This window comes from Peromyscus californicus, unplaced genomic scaffold (genome assembly GCF_007827085.1).
Source record: "Peromyscus californicus insignis strain IS unplaced genomic scaffold, ASM782708v3 Scaffold_3__1_contigs__length_106647218, whole genome shotgun sequence".
Classification (NCBI taxonomy): domain Eukaryota; kingdom Metazoa; phylum Chordata; class Mammalia; order Rodentia; family Cricetidae; genus Peromyscus; species Peromyscus californicus.
This window is the reverse complement of record NW_026294551.1, coordinates 90,713,597-90,740,359: the sequence shown is the minus strand read 5'-3', so window position 1 is coordinate 90,740,359 and position 26,763 is coordinate 90,713,597. Positions and strand designations below refer to the sequence as shown.

The window sequence follows — 26,763 nt, the reverse complement described above, 5'->3', positions numbered from 1 at the left end:
CCAGTTTATTCCCTGGAGGTTCTAACAGACCATGCTGGTATGCTCACCATATTAGATTTGCATTTTCAGTCTTTTGAGATATGGACGAACTGATCACTCTCAATCCCTATACCATCATTTCCATTTTCTCAGAATTTCGATTCATACAGAGAATACAAGTTTAGTAATTTGTATGGTCACATAGCATAGCCCTTGGTTGTGAGATTGCTCTTTTTAAGCAGTTAGGCAGTGGCTTTATGCATTAGCTGGCACTTGTAGTAGACGTGTTCTCTTCTTGGATCTCAGTAATAACACTGCTAAGTGTCTGGATGAATATAGCATTTAGATACATTCATTTTCAGTTGACTTGAAGTGATTCTTTTAGTTAGTATTGCTTGCGCAGTGCTCTAGATGTTAATGAATGACATACTCGAACCATAAAATTAACACAATTTTGTAGAAGATATTTGGGCTTTAAAACAATTTCTGGTGCAAATTATTTCTTTTCTTGAAAGAAAGATTTAAACAGCAACTTGAGGGGTGCAAAAGTAAATTGTGGATGAGAAATAGGAAGACATTTTTCAATTAATAAAATAAGGCTAGTTATACTCCTGTCAGAGTACTAGTCTGGGGTTAGGTGATAGGGTTATAAAGGCCCTTTTGTGATGACTAGCTCCTGAGATGCTGTTTTTTGGCACATGGCTGCAGTTGATGAGCCTGCAAGTTCCAGGATAGGTGCAAAATAGAGTTTCAGTCCCTCTTTTGGACTAGCTGCCTAATGATAATAGAGCCTATCCTGTAGACTGGCCACAACTGTTTGGGGTTGTAAAATCACATGGTTCAAGAACAAGAACTCATTCTCTTAAAAGTGAGAGCTTATTTTGTAATTCTCACTGAGCATTTTTCACAGTTGACCCTACCTGTAGTCTGTATGAACCAGAGATATGTGCTTTGAATTTTAGTAAATATGGTGTTTTTAACTTCCTTTTTGTTGTCATTGTTTTGTTTTTGAGACACAATTTACTATAGTCCAAGCTGACCTATAACTACAGGTGGCATTGAACTCCTGATCCTCTCACTTTCACTTCCCAAGTACAAGGATAAAGTGTACACCACCACTCTAAGCTTAACTTCCTTTGTATCATAGCAGCAAGGAGTGAGTTAGATCATTATGGTGATATATCAAAAAAACAAGAGGGGTAGAGAAGAGAATCAAGAAATCATTTATCAAAACACATTTTAGTGTCTGTTTTATGTTGGACATTGTGTATATTAGGTATTAGTTATATGGAAATTAACACAATCCTTGCCTTAATGGAATTTACCATTGCAGTGCTAGGGATGGAACCTTGGGCCTTCTGTATGGTATGCTGTGGCTAACTCTACCATGGAGCAGCCTCCCCAGCTTCTCTTAGAGTCTCTTTTATTATCATCTTTATTTTTTGAAACAGGGCCTCTCTATAGCCCTGACTGTCCTGGAACTCACTATGTAGACCAGGCTGGCCTCAAACTCACAGGATCTGCCTGCCTGAGTACTGTGATTAAAGTACTCCTGAGTACTGGAATTAAAGGTGTGCAACACTATACCAGGCTCTCTCAGAGTCTCTTCATAAGTTTATGTGCTGTGTGGCTTGGCCAACTAGAGATGCAGTGTGGGAAGCCAGCTCCTACTTTACAAAAGTGTTCCTATGAGGAGGAGAGAGGGATAAGAAACTTTTAGATAGAAAGATAGCAAAGAAGAGACAAACAGAAACACAGGATAGCTTTGGAAGGACCTGGATCAAAACCCAACAGTCCCTTCTGCCTCTTCAAAAGGACTTTTTATAACAATGTCAATGGGTGGGGTGAAAGACCTCTCCCTTGCTAGATCAAAGCACACCGCACAGCCAAGTATAGACCCTTCCAAATGCCTGGTAACCATATGTAGTCAAATCATCCCCTTATGCAGCCCTGCTGGGTAAAGCAAGCTCAGATTCTCGGACCCTGAGTAAGTTCTCACTAGGAAACCTCTGTGGGTCTCTACAGTTCTCCCTTTTTAATATATTAAAGGGCCTCTCAGACCCCTCAGATAGATTGTATCTATGTCTTTTTTTTTATTTTAACAATATTTTTTTAAGCTCCAGCACTGTAAAATTCAGTTACCACAGTCGTGATTTATACAAGTCCCTATTCTACAATGCAATCTTTTGTTTCTTTGTTTTTTTCTTTTCCCATTTTATTTATTTATTTATCTATTATCAGCTTGAGACAGTATAAATTCTTATCCTAATAGTGAAATGTTTCACTGAGGCTTGCCCAGTAATTGAGTAAAACCAAAACTTATTATAAGCCACAGTCATCCTAGGGTCCCCACTGCTATATAGCCTCCCTCGTTTTGTGGGTTGCAGTCTGATTGTTCTTTGCTTTATATCTAGAATCCACTTATGAGTGAGTACATACCATGTTTGTCCTTCTGGGTTTGGGTTACCTCGCTCAGGATGATATTTTCTAGTTCCATCCATTTGCCTGCAAATTTGTGTCTGTCTTAATCCTTCTTCCCTAATCAGATTTACTCATCATGGAGATACACTTTCTATCAATCAATCATACTCTGTCTTAGGTTGGCAGCTAGCAAGAAGAACTTTACCTGTCTCTGACTACCAGCCTCTGGCAGAGTACAGAGCTTAACTCAGCTCTGACTCAGGTCCCTACTAAGAGCTTGCAAGTAGTTGGAACAACCACAGCAATCCCTAGAGCTGCCATTCCTCCCAGCAAAGGAGTAGAGGATGACCAAGATGGAATGTCCTTTTAGGATGGGTCTAAGATGTCTATAACAGCCTTAACTGTGCCAAGCTCTTTTTTTAAATCAATAAACTCCTGATGCAACTGTATCAAACTTAAAGACTCCCTTAGCTTCACCAAACCATGGTTCCACAATATCAAAAGATTAACATAATTCTAGTATGAGTATTACTATACATATTTACAACTAGTATGAATATTACTATACATATTTACAATTCTTACAAACTTACATTTAAAAGCAAACTCTATAGGATTACTTTGCATACTTTAGCAAACATTCAAAAAAGATCTCTTAACAGAATTATTTACATTCTCTTCCAACAAGACAGAGGGTACATAAATCGTGAGTCAGCACAGTTAAAATTGTAGGTGAACTCAAAACTTCCATTTCTGAAGTTCAAAGTTCAAAAAGTCAGTTCTAACAGTCTTATAGTTCCCCTGAAAGTTTGAAATCAGAGCCTAATTTATCAGTGGCTCTGGAATCTTTATATTCAACTCCCTTGGCCCCGGGATTCGGTGAGGGCCAATGCCAGGGGCTGTAACCAACCAACCAACCCCCCCGCCCCCGTTCCTGAACCACTTTCCCCGACAGGCCCTCCCAGCTATCATGGAGCCAGTTGTGGCACACCGCCATGGTGGAAGTGTGCCCAGTAGCCAGTTGCCAGCCAGGGGGTGGTCCTTTTACCCAAAATCGTTGTAGCTCTCCTGAATACAACAATTCAACTAAGTTCAAACAAGCGTTGCTGAAACTTCACTCTCAGTTACAGCAGCACTTTCAGTTAGCTTTCCCTAGGAGAGCTGCCCAAGGGTCAAGGTGGTTGTCAAGGTAACTGAGCTGCTACAGAGCTCTTTAGGAATTAGGAACCATCTCTTTTTTTTTTTTTTTTTTTGGTTTTTCGAGACAGGGTTTCTCTGTGTAGCTTTGCGCCTTTCCTGGGACTCACTTGGTAGCCCAGGCTGGCCTCGAACTCACAGAGATCCGCCTGGCTCTGCCTCCCGAGTGCTGGGATTAAAGGCGTGCGCCACCACTGCCCGGCTAGGAACCATCTCTTAAAGGAGCTATGCATTGGTTAGCCACTAGAATCAGAAGTGGTGTGGCCCCAGGCTCCGTTTCATTACAGCTTTTACAGTCTTAGTCCTTGCATACCAAATAGCAACAAAACCTTTTGTCCCAAACTCTTAGCAATCTGGGGGGCCCCCTTAGTCTCCTCATTTCCCCAGACTGCAGGATAGAACATCAATGTCAGGAATACTGGTTTGGCTGCTCTCACTCCAAATCCTCTGGGGGAGCGTCAGCAGCTACAGTGTCATCAGAGCTGACATTCCTCTGTTCCATGCACCATACCAAGTTCTCAGGCAGCCATTGAGCTTCATTTTCATCTTGTGAAAAAACACAAACATTCCCTTGACCCTATATTAAAACAGGGTCAGTACCCTTCCATAATCCTGTGCAAGGACCTTTCCATTTCACCTGAGCAAAAGTCACTCAGGTGCCATCATGCCAAAATCTATCCATGGCAGATTGCTCATGGACATCTACATTAAAAAAAATTCAGAATGAAAAGCATGAATCAGTGCATTATGTGGTGACTGAGGGTACAATTCCCTCCTCTTAATTTTTTGAAGCTGCATCTTGAGACTGCCATGAGCTCTTTCCACTATGCCTTGTCCTTGAGTATTATAAGGAATGCCTGTTTGGTGCTCAATTTGCCATTGGGAACAAAATTGCTGAAATGCTTTACTACTATATCCAGAACCATTATCAGTTTTAATAATTTTTGGTATCCCTATATAGGAGAAACACTTCAGGAAGTGAGCAATTACATGTTTTGTAGCTTCTCCATGTTGCACTCTAGCCATTAAAAGTCCTGAATAAGCCGGGCGGTGGTGGCGCACGCCTTTAATCCCAGCACTCGGGAGGCAGAGCCAGGTGGATCTCTGTGAGTTCGAGGCCAGCCTGGGCTACCAAGTGAGTTCCAGGAAAGGCGCAAAGCTACACAGAGAAACCCTGTCTCGAAAAACCAAAAAAAAAAAAAAAGTCCTGAATAAGTGTCAATAGTTACATGTATATATTTTAACTTGCCAAATTCTGCAATATCAGTGACATCCATTTGCCATAAATGATTAGGAAGAAGACCTCGAGGGCTTACCCCCAAGTGAGGTACAGGAAAATATTTCAGACACACCCCACATTGTTTATCTGTTGAGCAACTTCCCTGGTACAATTGAATTGCTTTCTTAGATTTTGCTGTTTTGATCATGAAAAGCATGTGACTGTTGAGCTAATTCTACTTGGGATAACGCAATTATCTGTGTTAATTTGTCAGCTGTTGCATTACCATCAGCTAAAGGACCAGGAAGATTGGAATGAGCTCTAATGGGACCCACAAAGCATGGTGGCTTTCTTTGGTGAATAGCATCTTGAATTTGTTCAAACAGCATTCTAACTTGACTATTACTATTCCCAATGCATGGAACAGTTTCTATAACTTGAAGAGCTCTATAAATATATTGACTATCTGTATATAAATTAAATGAACTGTCTACAAGAAGCTGAAATGCTATATTTGCCACTTGTAATTCTGCTATCTGTACTGAAGCTGGGGTTGTTTGTACTACATAGCTTTTTCCATTGACAACGTAAGCAGCCCTCCCATTGGAAGAACCATCAATAAGAACTAGCATAACATCTTTTACAGGATCTTTTGTCACAATCTTAGGAAATACAAATGAATGCATTTGAACGAATTGTAACAATTCATCAGCTGGAAACTGATTATCAATTTGACCTAGAAACTGAGAAAAGGCAATTGCCCAAGAATCATTATTTTGAGAAAGCCAATCAATTTGCTATTTTGTAAAAGGAACACTAATCACACTTGGTTCTTTGCCAAAATAACATCTAGGTTCAATCCTGCTTTTCTGTACCAAACAAGCTACAGCTTCATAGTATTGATTTAATGCTTTAGCTGGTGAAACAAGAAGATGTAACCATATAAGAAGACTGTTTTGCCATAATACTGCTGTAGGAGTATGTCTAGTGGACAAGATAATGTGTGTGCCAGGATAGATAATAATTAATATGACGTATTTGCTGATATTGAATAGCATTCTCAACCTGCAAAAGAACCTGTCTACCTTTTTCAGTTAACTGTCTGAGCAAATTAGGATCACTATTTCCTTTTAAAATATCACTTAAAAGTTCCAAATCACTGGCAGATAATTTTAAATAAGGTCGCAACCATTGAATGTACCCTAATAACTTTTGAAAATCATTTAAAGTTATTAATCTATCCTTTCTTATTTCCCATTTTTAAGGCTTTAGTTCCTTAGGGTATAATATATATCCTAGATATTGAAAAGGTGACTGTCTTTACATTTTCTGGAGCGATAATTAGCCCTACACAAGTAAGACAGTGTTGAAGCTGTCAAAAGGTGTCAAGCAAAATTTCTTCATCTTTATATGCAAGCAAAATATCCATATAATGAATAATATAAACTTGCTGAAATTGATCTCTAACTTTTTGGATACCTTGAGCCACAAATTTCTGACACAGTGTTGGGCTATTGACCTGGGGCAAAACCTTCCAATGAAATCTTTGCATGGACTCTTTAAAAATTTAACTGAGGGAGTGCTAAATGCAAATTTTTGACAATCTAGGGGAGCCAAAGGGATAGTATAAAAACAATCCTTTAAATCCAAAATAATTTTCTAAGTATCTTCTGGTATGGCTGTAGGGGTAGGCAGTCCAGGCTTCAAAGGTCTCATTAATTTTCCTTAAATCCTGTAATATCCTCCATTTCCCTGACTTCTTTTTAATCAGGAAAATCGGAGAATTCCAGGGAGAATTAGAAGGTTCGATATGGCCACCATCCAACTGTTCCTGTACTAACAGCCGGACAACTTGTATTTTTTCTTCTGTTGAGGGGCCATTGATCTATCCATACAGGATAGTCAGATTTCCAAGTTATAGGATCTACATGGAGTACAGGCTGCCTAATAACCCTTCCTAAAAATACTCTAATCCATCCCTATTAGCCCTTTCTTTAGGGAGCAAAGATGACATTTGACGATCACTATTTTTTACCAACTCCTGGTCAGGAACCTTTGTTTAGTGATGACTGTATTGGGGCTATATAAATATACTCCCATACGGCTCATAACAGCTTGACTCCACAAATTTACAGTCAAGTGTGCTGCAGGCCACAAGAATATATCATAAGAACTCAGCTGGTTATGGCAAAGTCACTACCTAGAGGAATCAGGGAATTCCTCCAGAGAAAGCCAAATCCCAAGGAGTTTTTGGTGTTACTTGGCTTGTTCTATATCAGCTGTATTCTGTTAATGAAAATCATGTATGCCTTCATAGTTTTCCCAATTGACTTTTCCCTAAGAAGGGCTAACTGTGGACTGATCACTCTCTGGACATACACATTCCAGGTATTTGGAGAACAGCCTTAGGGCAAGGCTTTCTTTGGAATCAGATATCTCCCTTAGCCACTTTCAAGGACTACAGGAAACACCACCCAGGGGGGCGCCCAACTTCCGAGGACTAACAATGATAGCAGCCCACAGGCAAGTCTCCTGGACATTAAGTAAATAGCTTTTATACCGGGACTTCCAGGGCACGGAGAGGTCAGAGAAAAGAGTATGAAAAAACTAGAGGGGTAAGAACTTACGAGGAACAAACTGAGATGGGGAAGAACTAGATTGAAGGGCTAGAAGAGAGTACTAGAAAAATGAGATAAAAGATAAAAAAAGAGCCAGATGGGGAAATACTAGTTGGGTAACAACAAGCTGAAAAGGACCTAGATGAGGCAAAATTAAGATGAGAGAATTAAGATAGAACTTAGAGGGAGCAATAGATAAGTATAGAGAGAAATCAGGCAAGAAAGGAGCTAGACATGAAAACAGAACTGGAGCTGTGTATAAAGGATGTTATGCCAGAGAAATTAAAGCAAGTGGACTATAGAGCTCGGTGTGCTGAGATTCTATTTCCTGAAAATAGTCTTCGCCATTAGTAGTTCTCTCTCCTGAGCCCCTGGGATGTATAATATTAAGGCTGGTCCCACTAATATTATAAAAGACAAGTGAGGGAAAATGTACGGCCAAAAAGTTCCTTCATGACCTTCCTCATCTTTCTAGGAGAGTTCATTGCTACTCTGCTCAGGACTCTGAGTTTGACCAATCGCTTTCAGCTGTTTAATAGTTTCCATCTTGGCCACATGGAAGGCCATTGACTAGCAAGGATAACAGACAGATCCACACCCATGTCTAAAAGACAGAGAAACTTTTTCTGTTTATAACCAAAGTGAGTTCTGGACGATATGGACCTATGGCTTGTAGCCAATAAGAATCTGATGAACCAATCCAGCTTCTCCTCTTATCCCCCCCCCTTTTGTTTGTTTGTTTTTTGAGACAGGGTTTCTCTGCATAGTTTTGATGCCTTTCCTGGATTTCACTCTGTAGACCAGGCTGGCCTTTGCACTCACAGAGATCCGCCTGCCTCTGCCTCCCAAGTGCTGGGACTAAAGGCGTGCGCCACTGCCGCCGGGCTCTCATCCCTTTTAACTGGATTTTTTGTTTGTATCTAAGGAACTAAAATTAACTCTGCAAATCTCTGGCCTGTCTTTGTTACAGAAATTCCCTTGGTTGAATGAGTTATTACCTTAATTTCTCCCACATAATCATCGTCAATTACTCCAGGAGCAACAAAGACCCCCTCTGCATGTTGGTACTTCTTCCCAGCAATAACCCTACAGTGCCTTCCAGCAAAGGTCCATAAACACCAGTAGGGAGTGCCTGCATCCTCATTTCAGGAGTCAAACTGTATAGATGGAAGAGCTGAAATCTAATCCAGCACTACCTGGGGTTGCTCTGTAGAGGTCCTGAATAAATTTCTTTGCTGAGAGACTGACTACAGAATTACCCCAAAGATCTACTTTGTTGAGGCCTGGGGCTGGTCCCTCCATCTGTTTCCTGAAATGGATTCCCCTGGGTATCTGTCCTTGATAGACCTCTGCTAGCCCAGTGTGTCCCTCTTTTGCATCTAAGGCACAACCCACATTCCTTATTGATATCCCTTAAGCTTTTTCCCCTTTCAGGACACCTCTTGACATGTTGTCCCATCTGGTCCACACCCAAAGCAACTTCACAGTGATCTGACAGCTTTCCCTTGCCTAGAGCCATAATTTCTTTGCTGGTAAAGAACATCCTTGACTGTTTTTCCCTGCAATGCCACAGCCATGACTATCCCCTCATTGTACAAAGGCCCTATATCCAAGCAAAGTCAAATATAGTCAGAGAAGTTTCCTTTCTTTCTAAAAGGTCTTAAAGCACCCTGACAAACAGCATAAGCATTTTCATAGGTGAGCTGTTTAACAAGCAGAAGTCCAGCTTCTGAATGTCCAATTAACCTGCCTACTGTTTGCATTAGCCTGGAAACAAAAATCCTGAAACAATTCATCAGGCCCTTGCCTTATCTTTGATAAATCCTCAGGCTGTCTTCCAGATGACAGAAGCTTATTCCAGGCCTTTTTGGCAGCTGCATTAACCTGAGCATACACTGCCATATCAAAATTTAACTGTTCACCTGTCTCCCAATAAAGATCTTCTCTGGCAAGCATATCAAAAGTAATGGGAATCTTCTGGACCTTATTTATTTCAGCTCTGGCCTGACATTGCTCCACAAACTTGCTTTTCCATGACAAATAATCTCCACCTGACAGGCAAGCTCTGGCCATCTGTTTCCAGTCCCCAGGAGGCAGGGCTTCCAAAGCAACGTTTTCTGACAACACTGTGTGAACAGAGCCATTGGGCCATATTGATTACAGACTGTTTTTAAATTATTTTAATTGTTTAAAAGCAATTGGAACATGCACTCACACAATATTTCCCTTGATATCCTGCTGCTCAATTATAGGAACGTTGGAAAACCTTGCACTTCCTTCCCTCTGCTAGCTGCTTCCCTAATACTAGCTTGAAGGGAGATGCAGGATTAATAGTGAGGGTTTGCCATGTTCCAGGAGGTTTTTGCACCAAGGCAATTAGGGGCAACTTTGCCATTCTGATAAATGATCCCCCAGGTGAGTCTAATTCCCTAATTCCACCCCATAGAAGGAAGATGAGTACCCTTCTGAAAAGGAGAGACCTGAAGAGTCTCCAGTTTTTGAGAAAGAGAAATTACTAAGTCTCTCAAGCCCTTCAGTTTCTCCCTTATCTCATCCCAAGACTTCTGTTCCTTAAACTTGGCTTCATGGACAAGAGGGAACTGACCCTGGTTGAATGATGTTGTAAAAGTGTTCTCATCTAGTGGCAGCTCTGGCGGAGCAGAGGGTTTTGTTCCACCCATATCCACCTCAGGGAAAATTTCTCCCTGCCACTTGGGACTCAGATCTAAGCTGTCCTGAATTAATGCCCACAGGCCAAAAGCTTCCACGGCAATCTTTTCCATCCCATGTTCCTCATAATATTGTTGCATTTTGGCTCTGATTCTCCCCCAGGAATCTGCATCCACAGTCCCATAGTTGAAAACCAAAGACACAGTTCCTCTACAAACTCCGAGAACCTCTGTACTTGTTGTGGTTCTACCTTAACTCCTAGTTTTCAAACTTTCTACAAACGAATATACAAACATATACTTACTATTTCCCTGTCCCATAGTGGCTTTTCTTTCTCAGACTGCTAAGTCTGCAGTGGCTGCTTGTTTCTGGACACTGTTTTCAGGTCCAGCACTAGGAAAATTCTACTCTTACCCTAAGTTTCTTCCTAAACAATATTCCTATACCTAAACCCTAAAATTTTTCCTAATTTCATAGATAGAAATTGAGAGAGAGAGAGAGAGAAAGAGAGAAACCTAGATAGAGATACTTGCTGCAGCCTAACTTTTCTATATACAGTTTTTGCTCCCGAAGAATAAAATACCACCACCTTAATCTTAACACAAAACAGGACATGTCCAACTGCTTCCGTGGTGATTCCTCCCCCACTTACTTCCTCTGCACCCAAGTCCCTAGTTCTGGCACCATCTGTGGGAGGCCACCTTTTAAAGGGTTCCTATGAGGAGGAGAGAGGGATAAGAAACTTTTAGATAGAAAGATAGCAAAGAGGAGACAGAAACACAGGATAGCTTCAGGAGGACCTGGATCAAAACCCAACAGTCCCTTCTGCCTCTTCAAAAGGACTTTTTATAACAATGTCAAGGGGTGGGGCAAACTCCCCCTTGCTAGATCAAAGCACACCGCACAGCCAAGTATAGACCTTCCAAACATCTGGTAACCATGCCCGTGGCCAAATCATCCCCTTATGCAGCCCTGCTAGATAAAGCAAGCTCAGATTCTCGGGCCCTGAGTAAGTTCTCACTAGGAAACCTCTGTGAGTCTCTATAATGCAGAATCATGGTTTTGTACAACTTGGCCACAGATTCATTTGGGTGGCAGGGGGAGACTTCTGTTACAGGAATGTGTTCCTTAGAGCATATTTTGTGAGAAAAATAAATGGCCCTGAATGTTAGACCAGTGATGTGAGCATGTCATTTTATCTGCATTCTGCTTGGTCACTGTGGCCTTTATATTGAAAAGCATATGACTGGAGACACTCTGTTGAGTTGGGGGTGGGGTAGTGATAAATTTATGGGACACGTTACTAGAAAAGGTTGGGTCAGAAAGCACAAATCCTAAATGGTCTTTTAATATAAACCCAGAGCCAGATATCAGGGTGAAAGCTAAAAGATAGAGGAAACAAGCCACAGCCACTTCTCAGCCAATCCTGTCTCCACAAATCCTCAGACCAAATGCTCCTGTCCTCAGCCAAAAGGCCTAGTTCCTGTCTCCTCATGCCTTACATGCCTTTTTCCGCCCAGCCATTTCACTTCCTATCTCAACCTTCCTAGTGCTAGGATTAATGGCATGTGTGCTTCCCAAATACTGGGGTTAAAGGTGTGTGCCACCACTGCCTGGTTCTTTTTTCTCTCGTAGACTGAATCAGTCTCATGTAGGCCCAGTGTGGCCTTGAACTCACAGAGCTCCAGATGGATCTCTGCCTCCCAAGTGATAGGATTAAGGGTGTGTGCTACCACTGCCTGACCTCTGTGTTTAATCTAGTGGCTGGCTCTGTCCTCTGATCAGGCAAATTTTATTAGAGTACAACAAAAATGTCACCACAGAAAGCTGGCATCCTAAAATGCTCCTTGGGAAAAGATTGTACACATAAGTAAATCTAATAATCCAATGGTTTATGTGGGAGGAAGAAATAAACATTGTCGTGACTGAATTAAATGAGCAAGACTTTTAGATCACTCAGTCTGTTAGTTAGGTAAGGGAGTGAGGCATGGACTCAGCTAGGCTCCTTGAATCATAAGACCTGACTCATCTTAATTCTGCTAATCATGCCAGACCTCTCTCATCATGTTAGATTGTGCAACTGAGGCAATCTCTTCCTCTCAGGTTCTTAGAGATGTCAAATGAATTGCGTGAGTATTGAGTGAGTTAAAAGGCCTTGCAATTATGCAGACTGGCCATGGTAGATGCTGTCTAAGGGAACATACTGAAATATGGAGGGAAAGGGGAATTGCTTGAGGAAGTGGATTCAAATCTGCCCCTGTGCTTTGGACTAGAGTAAAATTCTGTAAAACACTGCTTATGGATGGTGCTAGTAGGCAGACAGGATTGTTTTGGCTACCTGTCTGTTTGGCGGGGTGGTGTGTGATCTCTGTGAGTCAGTAATTTTTTGTGTAGCTACTGTGAAGCAAGTGCCAGTTAAAAATGCCTCTTTTGGTGGCATAATATGACCCTTGCCTCTTTTTCAAAGATGGGTTGATAAGTAAAGCAAGGTAAAATCCTTTAATCTGAAATAAAATATATACACAAGTAAATATGTCAACACACTTAGCTTGTGTACCATTTAAAAATTTTTTATTACATTTACTTATTGTGTATGTGGGGCATGCCACAGCACATATGTGGAGGTCAGAGGCCAATTTGTAGGAGTTAGCTCTCTCTATCTACCATATGGTTCTTGGGGATCAAACCCAGGTTTGACAGCAAGTACCTTTACTACTGATCCATCTTACTTGCCCATGTACCTTTTTTTTTTTTAAAGAGAAGAACCTAAGGTTCATTGTCACACCGTGTTCTTCATTGCTTTTGAAGAAACAGATATTCTATAATGGTTGTGACATATTTTGGTCAGGGGTGAAGTGAAGCCCATGCAGCTTCATCATCTGTAGATAGATGTCTACACTCTTGGAGGATCAGAAAAGGAAAAAACCTAACATTACATTCTCTATGTTGTTGAGCCACATAGGAATGTACTGTAAATGTGAGGAATAAAGCACAAGGTTTATCTGCACCACTGCTTAGACACATTCTGCTCTTTGAATTTATCTTTTTTAATCTTTGAATTCATCTTTTTTAAAATTCATCTTTTTTTTTTCTTGGAGTCCAAACCCTCAGCCTCACACATACCAAACAAGTGCCTAACCACTGTGTTACAATCTAGACTTCTTTTTAAAATCCTGTTTGTTAAGGTACAATTGTTATACAGCAAAACCAACTCTGTTTATGGTTTTTCTCTGTAAGAGTACCTTGTTTGGGTGTATGGGTTTTGACAAATGCATGTAGTCATTCATGTAACAACCCCTCAAACAAGATACAGAAAGTATTTTGATTACCCCCTAAAGTCCTTCGTGTTCCTTTATAGTCATACCCTTACTCCACCCGAACCCCCAAGAGCCAGTATGTCTCCTTACTTCTGCCTTTATGTAAATAGAATCATACTCTCCTGATTGTGACTCTGAAGAAACCTTGATAAAATTCTAACATTCAAAGCTTTCCTCCAATGAACAGGTGTCATCACTTTCTAGGGATAGTTCCAGAGTCATGTTTCAGAAGGAAGATATGGTCATTTTTCTTGGCACCTACCTCCACTGCCTTGTGGAGTTCATCTATGATAATCATTCTCTGAAGGCATTTTAGGTTACTAGGCATCCTATACTAACTTTGATCAATAGTTCGAGCAGCTCAGAATTAAGTATTTTCTGGAATTTCTCATTAGTAAGAGAAATATACCCTTTACTGCCTGTAGAAGAAGTACCAAGTCTACTAAAGAATGACCTGAATGGACCTGTACATTTATTTGCTAGCCTGGTTGGGTACTGTCATTTCTGCTTTTTCAAAAGGAGTAGAATGAAAGGTAGGTGGAAAATCACTGTTGCTTATGAAACTGGGATGCCACTGTAGCAGTGTGCACAGCTATTTGTGGGCAGACATTCAGAAATCACAGTGCAGTATCTAAGTACCATTCTATAATAATGGCACCTTTTTATTTACAGACTATTAGTTTCTATAACCAACCTCATGTAGATATGACCTTACATAATTAATACAGTGCATTGCTCTTGTACACATGGAATAAATGTACTTGAACTCTTCCAGGCCAGTTCTGTCTAACCCCAAATCAACGTGGTAAACTGGGGTACTTGTTTTCCATTGGTGACAGCATCATTAAACTTTCCAAAAATTCAAATTATACACATATATGTGAATACTTCTGTGAAAAGGTCAATGTGTATCACAAGTGGTGGCATTTCTTCCAGGTTTTGCATCATCTGAACAGATTTATAGAGACATCCAGTGTAATTGATTGGTAAAAAGCCAGACATCAGTGAAGTTACATTACTATTGTGGTGCCTGGTACCATTTTTTTTATTGGTTTTTTAGTATAATGGCACTTTGATTCCTACATTTGTATTTAATTGTCTTCTTACTCATGTGAAGATACTGCAGTATCTCATGCTAACTTCCAAAAATCAAAGGGAAGCCCACATCAGATAGCTGTGTAGTTATATGTTTATTAATTTCTAGATATTTATGTGTTTGAGATTTACATACTGGACTTTATAAACCTGATGTAGTATTTTTGACATGTTAGATGATGCTTCCAATGAAAGAAAACGTCTCAAGTTACAGATAGAGGATCTTTTTGTTTGTTCTGAGAGACTTTTGAATGTATGGAGCTTGACCGTTGTGGGACCTTTTTTTTTTTTTTTAAGGCTATGAAAACGACTCTGTAGAGGACTTGAAGGAGATGGCTTCCGTATCTTCTCGGAAGAGAGGGAAAAGAAGATACTTCTGGGAGTACAGTGAACAACTTACACCATCACAGCAAGAGAGGATTCTGAGGCCATCTGAGTGGAACCGAGACACCTTGCCAAGTAATATGTACCAGAAAAATGGCTTACATCATGGTAAGAGGGGTTCAAAAATATTTAGTGCTCATTTCTCTTTTTTAGTATGTGGAGGTATTTTTTGAGCCTTTGAGATGGGGTCTTCATATGTAGCCTAGACTTGCCTCTAACTGTGTAGCCCAGTATGGCCTTGAACTTTGAATCCCTCTGCCTCATTCTTCCAGATTCTAGGACTATAGGTACATGCCACCATACCTGTCTGGTGTCACTGTAAACAGAGATAATGAACCATAATGCTTAATGTGCTTGGGTTTTCAGCCCTTTATAGTCAACTGGAGAGGGCATCGAAGAGAGCTTTTTCTTACATATAGCTTCCATCATTGTGGAGAGCCATCATTTCTGATCCCCTCTTCCTCCACTTTATGAAATGGCCAAGAGACTGCTGCAACACACTGGGGAGAAAGCAGACCTTCCTCGTCACTCTCTTCCATTTTCATCCACCCCAGACTTAATTTAATGGGGGAGATTGAGTTGTAAAAGTTGATGGGGAGAAAAGCAGAGGGGAAGAAAGGACACATGGTTGTGGAAAAAGAGCGGAGAAGGGGAGTTTATAGGAATCAGGAGAAGCGTATGGTTTAGGTAGATGTCTTAGGGTTTGTACTGCTGAGACAAAACACTATGACCAGAAGGCACGCTGGGGAGGAAAGGGTTACACTTCTGCATTGCTGTTCATCACTGAAGGAAGTCAGGACAGGAATTCAAATGGGAGGATTCTGAAGGCAGGAGCTGGTGCAGAGGCCATGGAGGGGTGCTGCTTACTGACTTGCCTCCCATGGCTTGCTCAGCCTGCTTTCTTATAGAACCCAGGACCACCAACCAGGGATGACACTGCCCATCATGGGCTGGACCCTCCACCATTGATCACTAATTGAGTAAATGCCTTACAGCTGGATCTTAAGAGGCATTTCCTCACTGAAGCTCCTTCCTCTCTAATGACTCTAGCTTGGACAAAGCCACCTAGGACAGTAGATCAAGACTGGAATTGTGAATCCAGAAAGCTGTGATTAAATAGAATTTCTTCTGTTGTTTTCACATTACTACCAAGTAGGCTACCAAAAAGGCAGAGAGAAGGTATGAACGACTCAGTAAAGAGTGCACACTCACGCCATAAACTTCAGTTGCTGAGCATTTTGGAAGACAAGAATTGGCCCCCAGTCTGTCTGTTACTCGGGCTTTGTTTTCCTAGTCCAGATCTATACTCTACCACCTCTCAGGAAATTTTTTTTAAAGATTTATTATGTGTACAGTATTCTGCCTGCATGTGTCCCTGCAGGCCAGAAGAGGGCACCAAATATCATTACAGGTGGTTGAGAGTCACCATGTGGTTGCTGGGAATTGAACTCAGGATCTCTGGAAGAGCAGTCACTGCTCTTAACCTCTGAGCCATCTCTCCAGCCCAGGAAATTTTTATATTCAGACTTTTTTAAAAAACCAGAACTGAAAAAGTAAAGTTCAGTAAATAATTCCAGGTAGCTTGTGATGAGTCTTAGAAAAGCCATTGGGTGTACTGTGATACTTGAAAGTAATGGGCTGGGACTGGGGTGTGGTTCAATGGTCATGCTTACCTAGTATGTATGGGGCTCTGGGGTTCATTGGGTTGGGGCAATTAGGAGATGGGAAGGAGGGAGGGAGCTGAAGAGAGCTTTTAAAACAGGGTGATCCCCTTTTTGTCTGAAAACTTATTTGTTTCCAGAATCACAACTTGGTTTAGGCAATTTGCCTGGATTTTTGTGTACAGTTGAACTCTTGTTCCAGCCAGAGATGTCAGATTCTTAGTCCTGGTGTGCAGAGTTAGACTGTTGTCCTGGGATTCAGACCTAGAGGAGAGCAGCACTGAGACAGTGTTTAATCCAGGGCTTCGTGCATGCTAGCCAGTTACTCTGCCACTCACTGAGCTGTATCCCTAGGGCCCTTTCATTTTTCTAGCAGCAGGACTAGACAGAGGGAGAGCTAGCCCTTCTAAGTTAGGAAGTTAAACATTCTGTGTCTCCTGAAATGTGCCAGGGCACTTAAACTGAAAAGTGGCTGGTGGTGGTGGCTATAGAAATTGCATGTCTCGTTCACTAAAGTGATCTAACTTAAATTCCCTTCAAATGATCTGTAGGGAAATATGCAGTTAAGAAGTCACGGAGAACTGATGTGGAAGACCTGACTCCAAACCCTAAAAAACTACTCCAGATTGGTAATGAATTACGAAAGCTGAATAAAGTGATTAGTGACCTGACTCCAGTCAGTGAGCTTCCCTTAACAGCCCGGCCAAGGTCAAGGAAAGAAAAAAATAAGCTGGCTTCCAGGTAAATTCTAATGATGTTCACCCATGTGAGTAGTCTCTAGGGGGTAAGATTAGACCTTGAGATTTTGTAGAAGAGGTGACTTCCAGAAATTATTTACTAAATAGCTCTTGGAGAGAGGTTTGTTGTTTTAAGTGAAGATGGCATTTATACTTTTAGGAAAAAGTATTGGGGGTGAGGCAAACAGAGTTAATGCATTGTATTACGGTGTAACTGAAAAGTCTAAAAGGTTTTTTGATAAGTCAGGTTGACTGAAGTATATGAATAGTAAAAATCATCCATTTTAAGTATGCTATTATGACCTTGAGAAACATACCCAGCTATATAACCACCAACATGGTCAACATGAGATATATTAACATTTTCATCACCTTAGAAAATTGTAAGAACAAGTCCCTCACCCTAGGCCTTTCACAATCATTGATCTATTTTATTTTGTGTGTATGGGTGTTTTGCCTACACATATACCACTTACAGGCCTGGTGCTCCCAGAAGCCAGAAGAGGGTGTTAGATCCATAGATACTGTGTGGGTGCTGGGAATTGAACCCAAGGACCTCTGGAAGAGCAGCCAGTGCTCTGAATTGCTGAGCCATATCTCAAGACTCCATTGATCTTCCTCCTCTTCCTCCTCTTTTTTTTTTTTTTTTGTTTTTTGTTTTTTGTTTTTTCGAGACAGGGTTTCTCTGTGTAGCTTTGCGCCTTTCCTGGAACTCACTTGGTAGTCCAGGCTGGCCTCGAACTCACAGAGATCCGCCTGGCTCTGCCTCCCGAGTGCTGGGATTAAAGGCGTGCGCCACTACCGCCCGGCCTTTTTTTTTTTTATTATTATTAACAGTGTCTCATAGTGATCTGTCCTTTTCCAGAATGTCACATGGAATGTACCTGGGTTGTCTGAGTCTGTCACATGGGCTACTTGTTTCTTTTATTACTGAATAGTCAGTCTTTATAGAAATATTATACAATTTATCTCCTTTCCAGCTGTGAAGGACCTTTGAGTTCCTTCCAATTTTTAGCATGTTTGAATAAAACTGCTGTAAACATTGACTTACAGGTATTTGTGTGGGTATGAGTTTACATTTCTTTTGGATAAATGCCCAGGTCTATATAGTCTATCTTTGTAAAAAAAACTATCCATCTTGCTGTCTTCCAGAGTGGTTGAGAACTGTTCTCCACCCACCATGACAGATAGGACTCTGCTTGCTTCGCATCTCTAACAGTTGGGGTGTTGTCTGTTGCTGCTTGCTTAATTTTTTAAAAGTCACTTTAATAAGCAGCTTTAGTTTTTTAATAGCAGCTTTAGTTTTTGAATGTGTGCTTAATTTTTAAAAGTTGATTTGGATAAATGGTGATGTGTGCTTTATAATTGAGTTCTTTGATAAACATCAGTAAACAAGACACTTAGAGTTACTGTTGGAAACATTTAGGGACTGGAGAAATGGCTCAGAGGTTAAGAACATTTGCTTTTCCAGGGGACGTAAGTTCTGTTCCTAGTACCCACATGGTGCTCACAACTTCTGTAAGTCCAGCTCCACGAGGATCCAATGACCTATTCTGGCCTCTGCAGGCACCTGCATACATATGGCTTTATTCTCATACAGACATACATGTAAATAAAAATAAATCTTAAAAAAAAGAAAAGAAAAGAAAACATGCCTGATGGGTGCCAGTGAGATGGCTTCAGCAGGTAAAAGTAACTTGTCTAACAAGCCTCATGAACCAGGTGCAGTGCCGAGATCCCACAGTAGAAGAGAACCAACTTTTAAAACCTGTCCTCTGACCTCCACACATGCGCTGTAGCATGTACCTGAACACACACACATACATTCTCTCTCTCTCTCTCTCTCTCTCTCTCTCTCTCTCTCTCTCTCTCTCTCTCTCTCTCTCTCTCTCGCCTTTCTCTCCTCTCCTCCACTCATGCACTCTCGCTCTCTAACACACACACACACACACACACACACACACACACACACACACACACACACACACGAAGAAGAAAATTTCAAAGAAAGAAAAGTGTTTGCTAGTAGCAAATTTTTGCTACTATCTACTATCATTTTTTAAATTTTTTTTCTTATTTAAGGAAATCTATTCTGACATCTCTTAAAAGGAAAATGAACTAATAGTAGCTCTTCCTTTCACAGAGCTTGCAGGCTAAAGAAGAAAGCCCAGTACGAAGCTAATAAAGTGAAGTTGTGGGGCCTCAACACTGAATATGGTAAATCCCAGCCTTCAGCTTCGCTTTGTCTCCTTGGTTTGCATAGTCTCCTTCCTGAGCTCTGCACACATTTGGCTCTCTATTGGTGGAAATAGTAAGGCAACTCCACGTAATTAAAAGGGAGGTTTATTTGGGGGTTTTACTTACAACAAGCAAAGGGATAGGTTACAGGGTCCAGGAGAGGTGAAGTGCAGTCCAGTGGTGGTCTCCGGAGAACTCTGCTCGGTCTACCATCCAACATCCAGGATTACCAGGAACCAAGAGAGCCAGCACATCCGGATCTCGGGTCTTAAGGGCTCCTGTCTTGGCCCCGCCTCGGGGCAGGCCCTAGGTAGGCGTGACAGTTACCTGAAGCCTCAATGGTGGTAGTACTTTCCAGGTCAAAGCTGGAAAGGCTACTCACTACAACTCTCCTCCTCTTTTGTTGTTTTTTTTTGTGGGGGGAAAGGGTTTGAGACAACACAGCCCCAGCTGCCCTGGAACTCACCATGTAGACCAGACTGGCCTGGAACTCAAAGAGATCCTCCTGCCTTTGCCTCCTGAGTCCTGGGATTAAAGGTGTGAGCCACTGCAGGGTTGGCTCTCCTCATTTGCATTTATCTATTCAGAAAGCCACATGCCCACTTAAAACAAGAAATCCACTGAAGTCTGTTTAAGGAGTATTAGGGAATTTATTAGGATATAAATTGAGGAAATACACTCATGAACACAGAACCCAGTAAACAGCTGAAGTCATCCTCTGTTCTGACTGGGAACTAATCCACCTGGCTGTCCTATCACACCAGGAAGCAGCAAGCAGGGGCCTCTCTTCCTTTCTTTTTAAGAGGTCACCTATGGGGCAAGAAGCACCACCTTCTTCCGACCATGTAGCCCAAGGTCATAGGCAGAGCAAATACCACTGCAGCCACTGTCAGTCATTGTAGTCTATGAGAGTGACTGTCTATCTAGATCTGTGGTCCCTTAGACAAATGACACCACTGTTGACATGCACTAATTCACGGTCAGGTCTTGCTTGTTGTAATTGTGTTTCTAGGTTAGCCAGTGTGGTTGACTGACTTGACTATTTCCCTTCACTTATATTTTGTGCACAGTGTAGATCTGTGTTTTTCACATTGGTTGCACATTGAAATCCATCTGTATCTATAAAAATACAGATTCCTGGACTTACTTAGATCTTCTGAATTGTATGAGAGCCTAGGAGTCCTCTTTTTCTTTTCTTTTCTTTCTTTTTATTTTTCTGTTGTTGCTGAGTGTCTCAACTCTGTAGCCTTAGCTGGCCTAGAACTTGCTATATAGATCAGGCTAGCCACAAACTTACAGAGATCCTCAGGCTTCTATTCTGTGAGTATTGGGTTAAAGGTCTGTACCATCATATCTGAGAGAACCCATATTTTTGACACTCCTCATATTCTGGGTTATTTTGTTGTTTTCTTTCTTATTTTTTTCTTACATGTTTTGAAATCTACCCCAGGATTTTGTGCATGCTAGTCACGTGAGTGTGCGACCCCTGAGCCATGTGCACAGCCCTTCCATTCTTAATGTAATAGAGTTTACTACACAATTAAAGCAAATTCTCCCACGTTAGTGACATATTCTATGTTGGTTTTTGTCTTCTAGACAACTTATTGTTTGTAATCAACTCCATCAAACAAGACATTGTAAACCGAGTTCAGAATCCAAGAGAAGAGAGAGGACCCAGCATGGGGCAGAAACTTGAAATCCTTATTAAAGACACACTCGGTAAGGAGAACATTATTAGATAACCACAGCTTGTGATGTGTGGTGCCAGAGTCAAAGAGAAGTTCTTTCATTTTAAGGAAACTCTGATATTCTCCGTGTTCTCCCCCTTCATTCCTGCCCCATCCACCCCCTACCCCCACCTCTTGCTAGGGAGTTGTCACCCTCAGTATTTTACAGGGTTCTAACAAATTACACATCTGGCCTCTCATCCCTGACCAGGTTGTACACTGTGGAGAGGAGCAGAGAGGCCAGGATGGTTGGTGGCTTGTGGGAGGAATAGCTAGGATGTAAATTTGAGATGCTACAGGGCCAGGAACTGAGCTGCAGTAAGAGTGAATCACCATGAGATCACACTTCCTGAGTGCTGCACAGTGTATTGCTGTCCCAGAAAGCCCCAAGCATGTCACGGTAAAAGGCTGGTGCTCATCTTGAGTATAATCAAAAACAGTCTCAGATGAAAAGCAGGTCCAAAAACAAGTACTGTCATAGACAGTCACTGCTGCTTCTGAAATTGCACGCAGGAAGCAGTAAGTCAGTTTACTTGACCTAAGTAGATGGATGATTTTATGTATTTGTTCAAAGAACTTCCAAGTATTCTTTTTCTTTAAAGCATCTCAGTTTTCATGTGTTAGTTTGAGGGAGAACCTAATATCATAAAATATCATACTTTTTACTTTTTGGTTTTTAATTTAAAAGCTTTTGCATATCCATAAGTGTGTGTTCCCTTACACTAGACAGACAGTTTGACCTGTTACAAAGTGCTTGGCACACATTTTCTTTTCTTGACTATCCTGATGGTATTTCTCCTTCTCTTCTGGCATAAAATATTTTTGTTAAAGAGCTGATCCCTGAATTAGTGTTTCTTGGTGGGTGGTTTGTTACTCTTTCCTAGATACGTAAGAAACCCCTTGGTTTCTGGGTTACTTGGCTTTGCCCTGCTTCTTTCTTCTGGGGACGCCTGAGCACCTGTATGTCAGATCTCCCTTGCTCATCTCTGCTCTTTGTCACTTCTTCTTGAACCTTTTTATCTCATTTCGTTTTTCATTTTCACTTTCTTTTAGTACTCATGTCATATTGTGTGTGTAGGGGGTGTATGTGTGTGCGTGCGTGGTTGTTGTTGGTTTTTCATTCTTTTAGGGGTCTGCCACCCAGCTCCCAAGTAAATCACACACAGAGGCTTTTTCTTACTATGAATGCCCGACCTTATATTGACTTAGTTTCTAGCGGGCTTTCCTTAACTTTACTTATTCTGTCTACCTTTTGCCTCTGGGCTTTTTCCATTCTCTTTACTTCTGTAAATTTTACTCTTCTTCCGTGACTTGCTGGTTGTGTAGCTGGGTGGCTGGCCCCTGGAGTCCTCCTCCTTCTCTGGCTCCTCTTAGATCTCCTTTTCCAGATTTCTCCCTCTATATATCCTCTCTGCCTGCCAGCCCCGCCTATCCTTTCTCCTGCCTTGCTATTGGCCGTTCAGTTCTTTATTAGACCATCAGGTGTTTCAGACAGGCACAGTAATACAGCTTCACAGAGTTAAAAACAAATGCAATAGAAACCAAAGTAACACACCTTAATATTCTACTACAGTGCACGCATGTACGTTCTGGACATGGAAGTCAGGGTCTCAAATAACGCTCAGCAAGACGACCACCCCTGAGGCTTAGCCTCACCTCTTCTTGCTGCTTTTATTTATTTATTTTTTTAACTTAAGGAATTTTCCTTTTATTTTCTGTGTTCTGTGTTTACCAGGACAGAGGACAACTTGGAGGAGTGACTCTTTCCTACCACATGGGTCCTAGGCATCAAACTCAGATTGTCAGACTTGGCAACGAACACCTTTACTCACTGAACCATCTTACCATCTCCCTTCCATTTTTTGAGGGTCTTTCTATGTAGTCCATGCTGACCTCAAACTCAATCCTCCCTTCTTCATGTCTTCTGTTGTTGTTTTTATAATTATCTATTTGTGTGCGTGTATATATATATATATATATATATATATACATACATATGTATATATATGTATATGTGTGTGTATATATATGTGTGTGTGTGTGTGTGTGTGTGTGTGTGTGTGTCCCATGACATGACATGAGTGTGGTGGTCAGAGGACAACTGGCACCATGTGGGATCCATAAATGGAACCCAAGTTTTTAGTCTTGGTGGCAAGTAACTTTATACACTGAGCCATCTTACTCTTCCTCTTTCATGTCTTATGTCATTTTCTTTTTTGTTGTTGTTTGTTTTTTTTGAGACAGAGTTTCTCTGTGTAGCTTTGTGCCTTTCCTGGAACTCGCTCTGTGGCCCAGGCTGGCCTCAAACTCACAGAGATCCGCCTAGCTCTGCCTCCTGAGTGCTGGGATTATAGGCGTGCGCGGCACCGCCACCGCCGCCGCCGCCGCCACCACCACCACCCAGCCTGAAAATTTTTTATTTAAACAATTAATTAGCGCTGGGCGGTGGTGGCGAACACCTTTAATCCCAGCACTTGGGAGGCAGAGCCAGATGGATCTCTGTGAGTTCGAGGCCAGTCTGGTCTAGAGGGAGATCCAGGACAGGAACCAAAGCTACATAGAGAAACCCTGTCTCGAAAAACCAAAATAATAATAATATTATTATTATTATTATTATTATTAATTAGCACAAACAACATACTAGGTTTTGTTAGGGCATTTTCAAACAGATTTGTTGTTGATTCTCCTCTTCCCTCCTCCTCTTTCACATTCCCCTTCTACTCACTGCTCATGGCTGCTTTTCCATTTTCATGTTGTTTGTGTCCTGTTGTTCTCTCCCACATCCTGAACCCCTCTTTTCCTCCTCTCAGTTTCAGAGCCAGTACCTCCTCCACTCACCCCCACTCCCATACATCCATATAGACATAAGCTAGGATTAACATGCAGTCATGAGGCTTTGGCTTTCTGAGTTACCTTGTTTAACAATGCTCAACAGATCCATTTTCCTATGGTTATCATGATTTCAGTTTTCTTTATAACTGGACAAATTTTACTGTGTACATTCAACACCTTTCAGTGTCCATGTGGCTAGGTTCAGACTAGCGTTTCTGGCTTCATGGAGGTCACCGTTTTCAGTGAATGTCAGCTTGCTCTCTGCAGTCTCTGTGCTGTTTTGTCTGGTCCATCTCGTTCTTTCATACGTTTCCAACGTTCTTATCAGTTTCATTCCCAGCCCTTCCTTCTAGTACCAGTGCTTCTTGCTACTAGCAGCTACCTGGCAGAGTTCTGAATGGGCAATTTTTTTTAAATGTTCTTTACATCTTTCTTTTATTCAATGCTTACAGCTTAATTGAATAAAATCCCTATGGCTTCATCTCCACATCTTGATGACCTCCTGTGCTTTCCATGAAATTACCTATTAACTACTTCAGATTTTTTATTCTCAAGTCATTGGTTCCTTTTGGTTTGTCCTTCATAAGGAGACCTCTTCTCAAAGAGAGGAAGTTGACAGAGGTGTGTCTCCACCAGGGACTTCTAACTCCTGAGCCAAAGTGATCCTCTTTTTTCAACTTCCTGAGTAGCTCAGCTTTTCAGCGGTAGATTTTGTGGAGTTTATTTTGTTCTTTTGAGAACAGGATCTTGCTATGTAGTCATGGAGGGCTGAGATTTCAGGTATGCACCATGCCTGGCTACTTGTTGTTTTATGTGGAGAAATGGAAATAAGTCTCTACTACCACAAATGTGGAGGTCAGAATTACTTGAGTTCATGTGTTCAAGACCATCCTGATCATATATAAGGAAAAGTCATCATAAAAAAATTAAGATGAGTAAATAAACAATTGCCTCACAACTATCATCCCAGAATCTCTATAAAGTTAGATGTGTTTGGGGTTTCTTTGTATTAATTACTTTGTTATTAATTCTTTATATTAATTGTTATTAGTTGTTATTTGTTATTTATATTAATTAATTCTTTGCTTAGAACACTTGGGAGAGGCTCTTTGGCTAATGACATTTTCTTCTGGAAGTCTTATACCTCTTTTATAGAAAGCTGTACATTACAGCCTCTTCTGAGTCAGTTTGATCATTATATAGTCTAGAAAATTCTCCTTCCTCCAGAACCTTAAATTTACTAAATTTGAGCAAAAGTAGTAGTTTACCCATGGTAGGTGTTCCATTTTCATTCATACATACACACGTGGCTGTGTCCATACATGTGTGTTGTGCTGTTCTTTGTTTCTTGGATCAATTGGTTATATATTGTATACATTTTTCCTGGAGAGACATGAAATAACACCTATTCAAGCTAGATGGGCACCAATAACAGAACAAAGTAATAATTTCCCACAAATCCATCTTGGTGAACCAGTAAGTTTATTTGGCTTAGAGAGGATGAGTTAGAGGTTGCTTGCAGAAACATTGGTTACTTCTAGACAGCTGTTATCATCACAGAATCCCACTCCATTATGGTGTTTACCTCCTGGAAGCTGCATCATAGAGGCAGAAGTGGAGGCAAGATGATCAGAGTTCAAGGTCATCCTTAGCTACATTGAGAGTTCAGGGCAGCCTGTGCTACACAAGACCCTGTCTCAAAAAAAAAAGAATAAAATAAAATTCCTTCAGAGATAGGAAGTACTTTGGTTTTACTAGATCTTCTGGTTTATTACTAGTATTATTTGTTGAGATTTTAACTACCAAAATATATTATTACAGTTTGGTATTTTGTGGGCATCTGAAAAATGTGTTTTCTGTTCTCTGTCAAGATTCCCAAGTATGTTTTGTTGACTCGTGTTCTTAATCAGGTCGCCTTTCCTTTTTATGTTGTCTTCCTCCTTGCCTGTGGGTACGTAAATTCTGAATACATCTGAGAAAGGCTCTCATAAATGTGTTTTGAGTTTCACCTCCTATTTTGTTTTTGCTTTTAAATGCTCTATGTTTGAATAGGAGTTAGTACTACTAGATCTTCATTTGCTTTTAGGATTCGAATCCTACAGTGGAAGAGTAGCAAGAAATAGTACAGTGTATGCCTGTATTTCATTGACCTCATTCTACCATTGGCTGATATTTTACTCTATTTGTTTTATTTCTGTTCCTTTGTGTATTTGGGGGAATATTTGGAGTTAACTTGTAAGTATATCATGATTCTTTATTCCTATTTCAGCATACGTCTCTTAAAAAAAACAAGGATTTTTTTTGTTGTCGTTGTTTTATTTGAGATAGGTCTTTCTATGTAGCTCTGGCTGTCCTGGTACTTGTTATGTAGACCAGACTGGCCTCTGACTCATAGGTGCCGGAACTAAATGTGTACAGGACTACATCCAGCAAGTATATCTTCTTAGCCACAGTCCCAGCAGTATATCTAAATGTATGAGCACTGCTGTGATCTCCAATATGGAACCCAAGCTTATATGCATGCCTCTGCCTGCTCAGTTATCCTTTTACATCGTGTGTGTGCGCGCGCGCGCGCGCGCGCACGCGCTCTATTTGAGAGTGACTCATTAGATTTAATTATATCTCTTTTTGTCTCTATTAATTTCTCAGCCTTTTTTCTTTTTAAATG

At 41.0% G+C, this 26,763-nt stretch overlaps 1 protein-coding gene across 3 annotated transcripts in view; it reads left to right on the top strand.

Annotated features, from left to right (window-relative positions):
- Crebrf (CREB3 regulatory factor) overlaps positions 1–26,763 on the top strand; it is a 90,717-nt gene that overhangs the window by 52,814 nt on the left and 11,140 nt on the right. For all 3 annotated transcript variants that reach the window (XM_052758926.1, XM_052758927.1, XM_052758928.1), the window contains exons 5-8: positions 14,814–15,008; positions 17,113–17,302; positions 19,442–19,515; positions 21,133–21,255. In XM_052758926.1, the coding sequence (XP_052614886.1) occupies positions 14,814–15,008; positions 17,113–17,302; positions 19,442–19,515; positions 21,133–21,255 (582 nt within the window). The remainder of the gene's footprint in view (positions 1–14,813; positions 15,009–17,112; positions 17,303–19,441; positions 19,516–21,132; positions 21,256–26,763) is intronic.